Source organism: Vipera ursinii, assembly GCF_947247035.1.
Source record: "Vipera ursinii genome assembly, chromosome: 3".
Classification (NCBI taxonomy): Eukaryota; Metazoa; Chordata; class Lepidosauria; order Squamata; family Viperidae; genus Vipera; species Vipera ursinii.
Genome location: NC_139516.1, coordinates 41799951 through 41812665, shown reverse-complemented (window position 1 = coordinate 41812665; position 12715 = coordinate 41799951). Strand labels below are relative to the sequence as shown.

General features: G+C 38.0%; 1 protein-coding gene across 1 annotated transcript in view; it reads right to left on the bottom strand.

Annotated features, from left to right (window-relative positions):
- The window catches only part of PLXNA2 (plexin A2), a gene marked incomplete at both ends in the record, with an annotated part of 410248 nt that overhangs the window by 21251 nt on the left and 376282 nt on the right, over window positions 1–12715 (bottom strand). Inside the window, 4 exons of the mRNA XM_083358076.1 lie at window positions 5613–5716; window positions 7487–7646; window positions 8359–8505; window positions 9000–9066. Coding sequence (XP_083214202.1) covers window positions 5613–5716; window positions 7487–7646; window positions 8359–8505; window positions 9000–9066 — 478 coding nt within the window. The remainder of the gene's footprint in view (window positions 1–5612; window positions 5717–7486; window positions 7647–8358; window positions 8506–8999; window positions 9067–12715) is intronic.

Sequence of the window (12715 nt, the reverse complement as noted above, 5' to 3'; positions counted from 1 at the left end):
GACTCAGGAATTCTGGGAGTTGAAGTCCATGAGTCATAAAAGAGCCAAGGTTGCCTACCCCTGCTCTAGATCATGGGTATCAAACTCGATCATGTTACCTGACGTATAGTGATGCATCACGACATTTTTTGCCTTTGTGGAGCTGGGCTCGGCATGGCCTGCATGTGATGCATCTGGCCTGCAGGCCACCAGTTTGACACCCCTGCTCTAGATAGTTTGGTATTTAAGCAATTCATTACTTGACCCTATTTCAAGGATACTTATGAACAAGTTAAAAAGTATCAGTTCCAGTGAACATACTAGAGACACTCCACTTTTTCCCTCTGAGAAAATGGCTCATTTCTTTCACTCTTTGCCTTTTGCTTTTTAACCAGTTAACAAACAAAATACAAACATACTGTACATACATACATACATACATACATAAAATCAATCCATAAAAAGACAGACAGGTCCTTTTATCCCATGACATCAGTTTAGTTCATTCAGTAACCTTGGAAGAGGAACGTGCCAAAGGCTGTTTGAAGGATCTAGTATACAACATCAAGAGGGCTATTGCCATATATGTGCCAGGTGACACTCTCAGAAAACTTTGAAAAGTTGGTGGGGCAAGCTTTACATTTTGTGAATTTTCCTTCTGCAAGGTTTTTTCTATTAAATGCTTAATTTTCTTTATTCTTTTTACTAATTTTATTAATTTGCCTAAGAAGAAACAGTGAGATAACCAGCTCAAGACTTCCTGGGACTCATTTTAAAACTCAATATTACTTAAGCTACCTTTCAGGCCTCCTGTTTTTAGTGCAGATTTTCTTAACTAGGTGGTTTTCAGTTTATTGTAGCATGACAGTTTGTTGTAGCTATATCCAACATGTAGTTCTTTCCTAAACCTTCAAATATTCCCAATTAGCTTGATGATGAGTTCACCTCATTGGGTTAAAGCTACTTTCTGAGCTCTATGTATTCTTTGCAATTGAAAATTCATTACATTCTCCTGCCATACAATTCTTGTCTGCACAATGTGATTTGCAAGTGTAAAAACACTGAATCCTTGGGGAAATGAATTTATCAAACAATGAAGTTCTAGGTTTGCAAAGGTGACTAGGAGCTGAGTAAGAATCTGATTCAATTATTTGTTGATTGAATATAAATAAACTTAATGTGACATCAAGAATTTCTGGGTCCCCACATATCCTTGTAATGGACACAAAGTTGACCAGAGAACACTCACAAAAGCTAAGAAATAAATAAATAGGAAAGGTGCTTAAATCTTAAGTGGAGGTTAATTCTTATTTAACTTTGTTGGCTATGCTATTAGCAAAGATGGTTAAAGATTGCACTGGATTTTCACAAGTATTTTTTATAACAACAGAGTGATTTGCTTCCTTTATTTATGGTAAAATTGGCAATCAACAAGAAAAATTCAGCAATCATTCACTCTATTCAATAATATATATTTGAAAATGTTGGTTTTAAAAATGTATAATTGACTGCCATGTTCTTGCCTAGCTTTTCATATTATTTATTTAAAATCAGCATGACTATCACTAAATTGCTATGTAGACATGGATAATGTATGTTTCTATTTAACGAGGGATGTTGGCAACTTACTTGCTAACCTTGAAACACAACTTTCCTGCCATATAATATTTTGGTAAATCCCAAGAGAGGAATAATGTTGATTTTAGAAGCCCAGTGCACTAGGACAAGTAGAATAAAATAATTTGGGGAATGAATAGGAATATTGTAATTGGGACATATTTAGCTTCACAACTGCTGTAGATTTTTTTTAAAAAATTATTTTTTTCCATAGAAAAAACTTGAAGTTTTTGTCATAGATGCAGTCAAGGTTCTTTATAGAAGAGGAAAATTGTGGCTTCCTTCCCCATCTCCATGTACTGAGCATAGATGTCAACAGAAAGACTACATTCAGCATCTGTGCAAAGGTCCACATCAGAGACAGTTCTCACATATAGAAGTCTATACTTCAGAATTTTTAAAATGCATTCATACATAACTGCCAGGCCCATTAGGTAGACCAGATTAGGAAATCAACACCAGAGGAAGGCGAAACTACTTTAATGAGACTGGCTATAACAACAGAATCTTGAAAACCTGATTTTGCCATACTCCCTCCACCATCTTATGATGGAGTGAATTAGAGAGGCATCTGCTTGAGACAGTTCCAAAATTTATATAGTTGCTGGGGGCTTAAAAATAATGTTTATACCCCTTTTGTCCAGGCATCATCCAGTGTACCTCTATCGAGGTCATCTTTCCTACACTGTACACTAACTACAATCACTGTGTTTGGGATCAAAAGCAAACAATTTTAGAAGGAGGGTCAAGAGGGCAATTTTACTCTTTGATAATTTTATTACGATTCTTTTATGCTGGATTATGTAAAGGTCAAGGGGGGTTTATGCTGTAGGTTAAAGGTGGACAAATAATATTTCTGATGTTCAAATCCAATTAATTTATCTGACAATTGAGATCTATTTGCTATTGTCCATGTGAGTATTTGTTCTTATAGTAGATGAATATCTTCACTGAATAAGAGCTAAATCAAAAACATATAGCTGTGCATGGGCTCCAGGTCACGTTAAATGAGTTTAACTAATATTTCTTAAAGGACCAAATTGTAACTAAATTGTTTCACTTGAAGGACACTGTACAGCATCCAGAAGAATCGATAGATACACAGTATTTAATTCAAGCAGAACTAATAATTTTCTGGGTATCATCTCCTAACCAGCCTTGACAAAAATCACATATCCTCACTATATTCAATTCTAAATATGTGGTTGAACAACAATTTCCCGCTCTTTTTTATCCTTAAAAGAGTTAATAAATAGGAGACTAAATGGATATGAATAAAAGGATTACTCATAAAAATAGCATAATTAGGATTTGTTGTAGTGAGCCATTTCTACTCTTTGGAATATTGTTGATCATGATGATTACAAATGTACACCAGACTTGAGCAAGCAGATAGGACTGGCTGATATTCATACTGAGAATTGGCAACATATCATCACTAGCACCTTTTGATGCCATAGTTATTGCTTGTTTAATCAGAAAGTCAGAATTTGTATGTTCTATTACATATTGGACTACATCCAAAATGAAAGGTGAAAGTCACAAGATTTCACGATATGGAAACAGTGTTATATAAAACTAGCATCTCTTCCTAAAAGCAGCTTTCTAGGTGGGTTCGTTGAAAATTATTTACACATGCAGCTTGACAGCCTGAGATGTTTATTTTGACTCTTTCTTATGGAGCTACCTACTTCAGGGAAGAGAATATTCCATAAAGCAGTCACTAGGGCAAGGAAAGCTTGCCAAGTGTAGTTCCCTAGCAGATGAGATCCACAATATACCTTCTCTTCCAGATGTGAATGGACAGAAAGATCTAACTGGGGACAAGCCGTCCCTCAGATAACCCATCCCCATGCCATGAAGGGCTTTAAATGTTGCATGTAGCTGAACCTTCTTGATACTTGATACTTTTCAAGAGCAGAGTGCATTACAATAGACCATGTGGAAGATAACATGTGTGGCTGTGACCAAAGCCACTGATTTAGGCAGAAGCCCAACTGCACGCTATCCAAATCTGTTCATGGGCTCTCCTAGATATGAGTGCACTGGTCATGAGCAGGAGTCGTTAGTACAAGAGGACTCCCAGATTGCACATTGAGTCTGTCTGGGGCAGTGCAGCTCTACCCAACACCAAAGATGATATAGTCCTAGAACTGGTGTCCTGAACTAAAGCCACTCAGGTTCTTGCCAGGGTTCTCCAGAAGCTTGCTATTCCCCATCCAGAACCTCATCGCCTCCAGGGACTGGGTACGGCATTTGCAGTATTGCTTAATTTTATCATGGGCAATAAAAAAGCATACTGATGACCTAATCAGTATATTGATCACCCCATCACAAAATATTTATTTATTTATTTATTTATTTATTTATTTATTTATTTATTTATTTATTTATTTATTTATTTATTTATTTATTTATTTGATTTATATACCGCCCTTCTCCTGAAGGACTCAGGGCGGTGTACAGGGCATTAAAATAAGAATACATTAGTTAAATAATTTTAAAACCCAAATCCATCAGGCCAGGCTGGCTTGTTCGAATAGATAAGTTTTTAGATCACGCCGGAAGGAGCGGAGGTCGGGGGCCATCCGGAGTTCAGCTGGTAAGCGGTTCCAAAGGATTGGTGCACCCACCAAGAATGCTCTCCCCCTGGGGGTCACCAGCCAACATTCTCTGACCGGTGGTACCCTGAGAAGGCCCTCTCTGTGGGAACGTACAGGACGGAGGGACGTTGGCGCCAGCAGTAGGTGCTCCCGTAGGTAATCCAGACCCATGCCATGTAGGGCTTTGTATGGCATCACCAGCACCTTGAATTTCACTCGGAAGGCAACTGGAAGCCAGTGCAGCTCACGGAGCAGAGGTGTAATATGGGAGTATCGGGAGACCCTCAAAAGAACTCGTGCAGCTGCACTCTGTACCAGCTAAAGCTTCCGAGTGGTTCTCAAGGGCAGCCCCATGTAAAGAGCATTGCAGTAGTCTAGACGAGAGGTCACAAGTGCATGGGTGACTGTATGCAAGGCATCCAGGTCCAGATAGGGTCGCAACTGGCGCACCAGACGAACCTGGGCGAAGGCCCCTCTAGTCACAGCTCCTATATGATCTTCTAAGGAGAGCTGTGAATCTAAGAGGACACCCAGATTGCGAGCCTTATCTACGGGGGGTAATAACTTGCCCCCAATATTAAGAGATGGAATAATCTGAATTTCCTGACATGCCGGTATGTACAGCCATTCAGTCTTGTCCGGGTTGAGTTGAAGCCTGTTCCTCCCCATCCATACCCGGACCGCTTCCAGGCAACGGGACATCACATCGAGGGCATCACTGGTGTGGTTTGGGGTCGAGATGAGCTCACCCAGTGGACTCATGTAGATGTTGAATAAAGAGTACTGAATCCTGTGCATGGCTCTAAAGAGCAGATGGCTGAATTCACATCCTAAGGACTTCCTTAGGCCTAGCATGCTCAGTCCAGTCCTAGATTATTGGGCAAGATTCCTCCCCAGACCTCTCTATCAGATCTGCAACAAGGCTGATGTCTAGTTCTGAGAAAATCTGAGCAACTGTGCACAATATATACTAAACAAATGTCTCCACATGCCCATGCAAGAAGTTCTCTGAGCTGAAAGTCAGTGTCTCTGAAGGTCCACTAACAGGGTAGTAAGGTTGAAATCAGAGAAATGCAATGCAAAACTGGTATAAAACAACAGTATTGTGTTCCATGCTTGCTGCCTTTTTAGCTCATCTGCATATACTGTCTGTCTTAGGAACACAGCTGGCATTTTTAATTTATTCAATTTACAGGTCTGCTTGTTTCTGTCAGATGTGCATCAGGACGGTTTTCCTTTTTAATATGGGAACATGCTGAACCATTTTGATTTATCATCTAAATATGCCTCTCATTGCCTGTCTTGTTAGAAAAGATGCTGAGGAATTAGAATTCAGGTATTTTCCCACCCCTTCCCCCTTATGGTCCACTCAACTAATTTCTGTGACCTGCATGCTAGGTTTTGTTTGCCTACCTGATAATGAATCAGTGTGTTTAACCGCTTCCAGTCACCCTCAATCTTGGTTGTGATGTCTTCATCCTGAAGTACCACACGTGCTATTCGACCTTGGCGCCATTCTACAAAAAGAGTAACAACAGCCTCACGAATCAGGTCAGAAGCCTAGAAATCTCATTGTGGGAATGGCAATCTCGAAATGCTGATCTTTCATAAATAAATAATTTAATTAAATAAACAAATAAATAAATAAATAAATAAGAAATGACTTTCAACAGCTGTTTACCCCTTCACAAATTCAGTTGATATTTGCTGATTTCAACATATGAGACTGGGGAGACTGACCTCAATATTTCAGAGCGCATTGCAGACAATCTGTTGTAATCTCCCATTTATACAGAAAACCTTCTGGGAGATCTTAGAGAATTAGGCAGCATCAGAATAGTCAAATGTATATAAGTTAATTACATTGCTTACAGCTGACTTTATTCTTGTTATACATTAAACACATAATCAGAATCATGTATTGTGGGGATGGTAGGGGAAAAAACTTACCTCTGAACTTTTAAATTACAAAATAATTAAACTTTACAATTTATTCTCTTTCCCCAGTAAAAACCCTCCTTTATCTAGTCTTATTTTTGTTTTTATATATAAAATGAGATAGATCAGATGACAAAGCTGGGGATTAGCTCTTTCCAATTGCTTCCAATCCACACTAAGACCTTATATGTTTAATTTAGAATAATATGAGGATTGGCTGTACCCTAAGCAAGTATCCTCTTATGTAGCTTAAATCTGAATCAATCCAGAATTGATATATTTTGTAAATAGTGAAGGAAGAAGAAACTAAGACCACCTTCACAATAAACAGTATGTATATCTACACTAGGGACGCGGTGGCTCAGTGGGTTAGGACGCTGAGCTTGTCGATCAGAAGGTCGGCAGTTTGGCGGGTCGAATCCCGAGTGCCGCGTAACAGAGTGAGCGCCTGTTACTCGTCCCAGCTTCTGCCAACCTAGCAGTTTGAAAGCACGTAAAAATGCAAGTAGAAAAATAGGGACCACTCCGGTGGGAAGGTAACAGCGTTCCGTGCGCCTTTGGCGTTTAGTCATGCCGGCCACATGACCACGGAGACGTCCTCGGACAAGCGCTGGCTCTTCGGCTTTGAAACGGAGATGAGCACCGGCCCCTAGAGTCGGAAACGACTAGCACGCATGTGCGGGGGAACCTTTACCTTTACCTTTTATATCTACACTGGACTTTCCTTTAGCAATCTTACCCCCAATAAGGACACTACATTTGTGGTCAACTGTCAACTCTATAATGAGCCTGGCTGCAGCCATATTTCTTTTAGTCTAGGTTGCCACATAGAACAGGGGGAGGGGGTCTTGCCCAGGTGCTTCACTAGTCAAAATAATCTTCTCTCCTGTGGGAACCAAGGTCATCTACTGCTCCTGTGATCAGGGACTGAGTGTTGTATAAGAAAGCCCGCCAAATGAATGCATTGGGGAATGTAGTGATGTCATAGTTTTGTGGGTGGGACATTAACTGGAAAATTTTGTAACTGGAACATTTTTAGTGGGAATTTCAGACTTGGTTTCACTTTTGATCATGCTGATACTTTCTAACTAATAAACATGTTCTTTGAGGAATTTCCAAGCCTGAGTTCTGCTTTATTTGTCTATTGAAACCAAGGCATCAACACAGAGTATTTTTTCTATATACAGAATATGAATAAATATAATAATACTATAACCAAATACATAGTTCTAAATTGAGACAATTTCTGTATGATTTTGTATGGGTTCCTTACACATCGTGACCCCTTCACAGAGAAAACCCAAACTCACATATTTCTCTCTGCTATCACAAAATAAAGAGATTCCTACCCAAGTCCATGTCAACAGCTCGAGGCCTTTGGGAGTATGGGACATTTTTATATACTGCATCAAGAATCTTCTCCTTGACTTGTGTGATAGTATCACAGTTAAGCACTTTCACAGGAATCTCAGGACTATTTTCATTATCTGGATTCACACAGTTCAAGATCTAAAAAAGCAAAATAATTAAAATGGAAGCTGAACTTGGAAAGGCTAGGGAGAAACCATCACCATTTAGTCATAGTAATGATTAGAAATAAGCTGGAAATATTTTACTGTATATAGCTCCAACAAGAAAATCTAGAGTGTTACATTAGTGTTACTTAGATTGGGAAAATAATTCCTTATGTCAGGTTAAAAAAAAGCCTTTATGTGGAAATAGGATATAAACTTCATTGAATTTGCTAAATATATACACAGAAATAGATTGCCATTCGATTGCATGTATATTTTCCAAATGAGAAAAAATTGCTTATATGAAGTGAAATATACAATGGTTTGGGAAGTTAATTTCATCTTTTCAGTTATACATAGAAACATCAAATAAAATTATGAAACGTAAGTAAAACCCTTTGACAATTAGGAATGTTGGGTTTCACTACTGAAATTAAGGGGCCTCAAAGTATAAGACTTAGTTTTATTTAAGGATGCCCTCAGTAAAACATTCCCTTCCTCACTTGTTCTAAGAAAGCCTCTCTGTTTTGATATTTTAAATTGCCATATATGTTCCCTCATGAGGAAGTTCCTCTATCAGAATATTTTGGAGGTATCATGGAGATTCTTGGTTTAATACATATCTGGATCCAGGGAATCAACCCTTGCTATATTTCACATCAGCGGGTGATGGTAGCATAAACTGTTGAGAGAAGACTCCCACTCACCAGTGTTTTGTACTCAATCTGCTGCCTGATCAGCTTGTCCTCACTGAGGGAATAACGTGCTTCCCCTGTAATAGCATCAATTGGGCCTTTCTCCATCTGTTGCTTGATGGCACAGTACAACATGAAGAGTGGTTCTCCAGCACATTCCTGGTTGGTAAGGAAAAGAGTTTACACAGCAATTAAGAAATATCTTATTTAAGAAAAGCTAAATGTTGACATTGTTATACTTTAGTTTTTTTTAATCAAGCCATTCAGACAATTCACTTTTTTGTTGCTCCAAATTTAATATGGTTTAGAAATAATATGCTATTTCTTTTTGGTAGCATTTATTGAAAAGAAAGGAAGATGGATTTTTAAAATCTTATCATTTATTCTGGAAATACATAATCCTATGAGATAGTCTTATGTAGCTAAGCAAGTCAAATACACTGCTAGTAGTATACTCAATGTATTAATTAGTATCAGTAGTAAGCTGACTAAAAGGCAGCTTTAAAAGTGAACTATGTACTGTTTTACGTATTATTTCCAGCCTCTGGACTGGTTTTCTATCATTCCCCTTGAAAAATTAAATATAATCGACCAAACACAAAAAGTATGGAACAAAGAAAATGGAACCAAGGGTAAAGCCACTGGTTCCTTACCTTTAGGAACTTGTGGAGTAAGAAAGCAAACCAATTAGTCAGCATCTTCTCAGCTACAGACTCTGTCCTAAGAAGAAATTAGAAATTGTTTTCTACAGTGCTTTTTTTGTAAAAGAAAAAGGTGCCGGAACTCACACATGTCATACAACCAGCCTTGCCTACTCTACAAGGTTCCATCCAAAAAAGTTGCCGGAACTCCGTTCTGAGCATTCTATGACAAAAGAAGCCCTGGTTTTGTATATATCTGAAATAACAGGTAGTTGTTCTCTGCTCAGTAGCCTTCTCAGTGCTCATTTTGGGAGAGAGTTACTAAAAGATGAACATGATTATAAAGTACAGGTCCTGACAGAATTAGCTTAACTTCTTCCTGCCATTTTTGCTCTCTCAGAATTTCTTTTCTTTTTTTGCTTTTGAAAGCTTGTAACACAATATTCGACTTATAATTACAATTGAGTCCAAAATTTCTGTTGCTAAATGAGAGAATTAAGTGAATTTTGTCCCATTTTATTACTTTGTTATAAGTGAATCGCTGCAGTTAAGTTAATAACATGGTTATTAAGTGAATCTGGCTCCCCCCATTGACTTTGCTTGTCATTAGGTTGCAGAAAGTGAACACATGACCCAGGGACATTGCAACTGTCATAAATATGAGTCACTTGCCAGGCATCTGAATTTTGGTCATGTGACCATGGGAACGCTGCAATGGTCGTAAGTGTGAAAAACTATCACAAGCCACTGATGTTGCAGCTTTTTTCAGTGATTTATGACAGTTATGATAGATTCTACTTTTTTGAACAGTCACTAAATGAACTGCTGTAAGTCAAGGTGTACCTGTACTTTAATTAGTAATATTTTGACTACCAAGTATCCTTCCTTTTAATATATATCTACAATGGGTCACTAGAGACCAACATGATAAGAGTTCAAATGAAAATGCACCTTCTTTTAGGTTTCAGAATTTCTCCATTTAGTAAAACTTTTTAATGAAACAATCAAGAAAGAAAACAGCCAAGGGTTTAGCTATCAGAAAGTCTCTGGTGCTTCCCCGTCTCACACACACACAGTTCATATAAGCATAAATATACTCCACATACCCTAATATGACAGCAAAAATAAATGAGCTATCCCAACAAAAATATTTCTTTTACAGCCACATATGCATTAAGCCACAAACAACCGTGTGTTATAATATTGAAATCTGTTCCGTTTTACTACTGAACATTTTTGCTTCCAAATAATCCCATTTTTGCATTATGGGATGCCTGGGAGGATGATGATGATGATTCAGAAGAATTCCAGGTTAAGAATAGTTTTAGTATCCAGACACCAAATCCAAACTTGAAAAAAACATATGGATCCCTATTGAAACAGATAAGGAAGCCAGTGCATAAGTGACCCTTGTAAGCTCCAGTGCATCTGAATATTCATGGATCTCTAATTTGTGACACTATTTTAAAGCAGCAAATGAAGGTTATGATCAGAAAACTTGACTGAGTCAGTAAGTCAATTAAGTGTATATCACAATTCCTATAAAATTCTGGCTGCTTTTTCATGGGGAGATTATGTATAATGCAACTTTTATATAAAATCTGGAGAGTGATTGGAGTACCTTAACTGAATGTACAGAAGTAAATTATTGAGAATTAAGAATGGCTAATAAGCCAGGTGTAAGGCTATTATTAGCCCATAAAGTGGGATTTGCTTGAAGTAAAATGTGTAGAATTGTGCTTATGCAAATCCTTTGAAAAAAAAAGTGCTTTACAAGTCATGAGTGCAGAAATGAAGCAGTTCTCTGAATTGTAGAAGCAGATTCATCTCCTTCCTGCCTTGTGCAGCTGTCTGGAAAAAGATGTGTATGTGTGCGGACAGCTGAGAGTAGCTTCCAAAACAGCTGCACAAACCTGAAAAACAGCCCATCTGCATTAATAATTTGAAGTTCTTTGTTTATTCCATAGACAAGATTTGTACACATGCTAATAAAATTGCTCTACAATTTCTACTGAAGCCGGTGGACCAAGTTAGCGGTAACAATCTTGTGCACGTGCACTCACTGGAATAATTTGTTTGCTCCATTCCATGTTTAAGTAACTGAGGAAGCACTGCAGATTTAATTACAACTGCCTTTACTGTAGCTGACATGAGACAATGAATTCTGTGATGTCTGTTATGGGAACAACATGGCATGTTTGACATTCTCATGCCAAAATTTAGAAATAGAAAAATTGCATGACAAGAATGATTTGGCCTTGGAACCTCTTATATCTCTACATTGCTTTTGATATGTGATTCTAGGTACTGTACAGAATTAAAACAAAACTAGATAAAGCAAAACTGTATAAAACATTGTCTATGGAGATTCTCAGTCATCCAGGTCATGGTTATCCCAAAGGTGCTTTTTCAGGAGGCAACTGAATTTTCTTGTATTTCTTTGAAGACATTTCGTTTCTCATCCAATAAATTTAGACCTTTAGTTATGCACTTTGGGATGAACTCCTTTTGAATGGTAAGGGAGTATGAATGGATTTCCCAAAAACATTGCAGAGTACAGGAACAGGGCAGAAAATATCTTGCAGCCAGAAGGTTCTACACACATTTGCACTACTCAGGTGACCTTGAGGACCCAGAAAAGCTCCAAATGGCCCCAACAACTCTCTAAAAGAATGCAAATGACCAGGTGTCTGAAAGGAATATAAATCCTTCCATTCCCCACCATCCGGTCAGAGCTGAAGAAGTTTCTTGGATGAGAAGTGAAATGTCTTCAAACAAAAACAAGAAAGTCCAGTTTCCTCCTGAAAAAGCCCTTTTGGGATATGTATAAAACATTACCAAATACAATAATAAATTACTTAGCAGCAATAGATTGCTACACTATCATGACCTGTTAGTCTGATGATTGTGTTAAGATTCCCCCCCATCTTCCCCCTCAAAAAACCTAGCATTGAAATAAAATGCATTCAGTATATATTGGTTTATCAGAGTCAATTAGTGCCTACTATCCCCGAGATTAGTCCTGAATTCTAATCTTAGTCAGCTGTCAAATTCTCTTACGGAACCGTTTTTAGCAAAGGTTACAGTCTTGACACCTCAAAAGTGTTGCTTTAATGTTAAAATGCCTCTGTGAATTCCTTAAAGGAAGCAAGAGAAAATATATAATAATGGTAATTACTAGCACATGTCTATTTCCTGCTTTCAAGTATTTCAGAAAAATGGGATTGCCATGTGATCTGCAGAAGAAAGAAAAAAAAGAAAGAAAAACTATAAAAAGGAAGGTAATTGCATAGTTTAAAGGGCTTGGGGAGTGTCGTCTCTTTGATTTTCTTTATCAATGGGGTAGTAAAGCTAATTTCAATGTGTTTGTTCTTTACGCTGCCTCACCCTTTTCACATTTGCAAGGGAAAAAAAATCAATGCAGATTGCTCACAACTGAATGTAACAATGCCCAGTTGACAGCCAATCAGCAGCCCCTCCAAAGGGGGAGTTTGGTGGAGCTATAACTCCTTACACTTGATGGAAATTATACCCTGTGTCTCAGTAAATCACTGGAATTTGTAGCTGGTGACAATCAGGGACAACAGAGTGACAATAGCTGGGGAAATTGCAGCTTTTTTAAAAGAGCCACACCCAGGACTAGTTCCCCATGCTGCATCCAATATCATCTCTAATTTAAATATAAAGGATCTTAATGTTGATTCTTAATAATAGCTTTGCAGGATGTC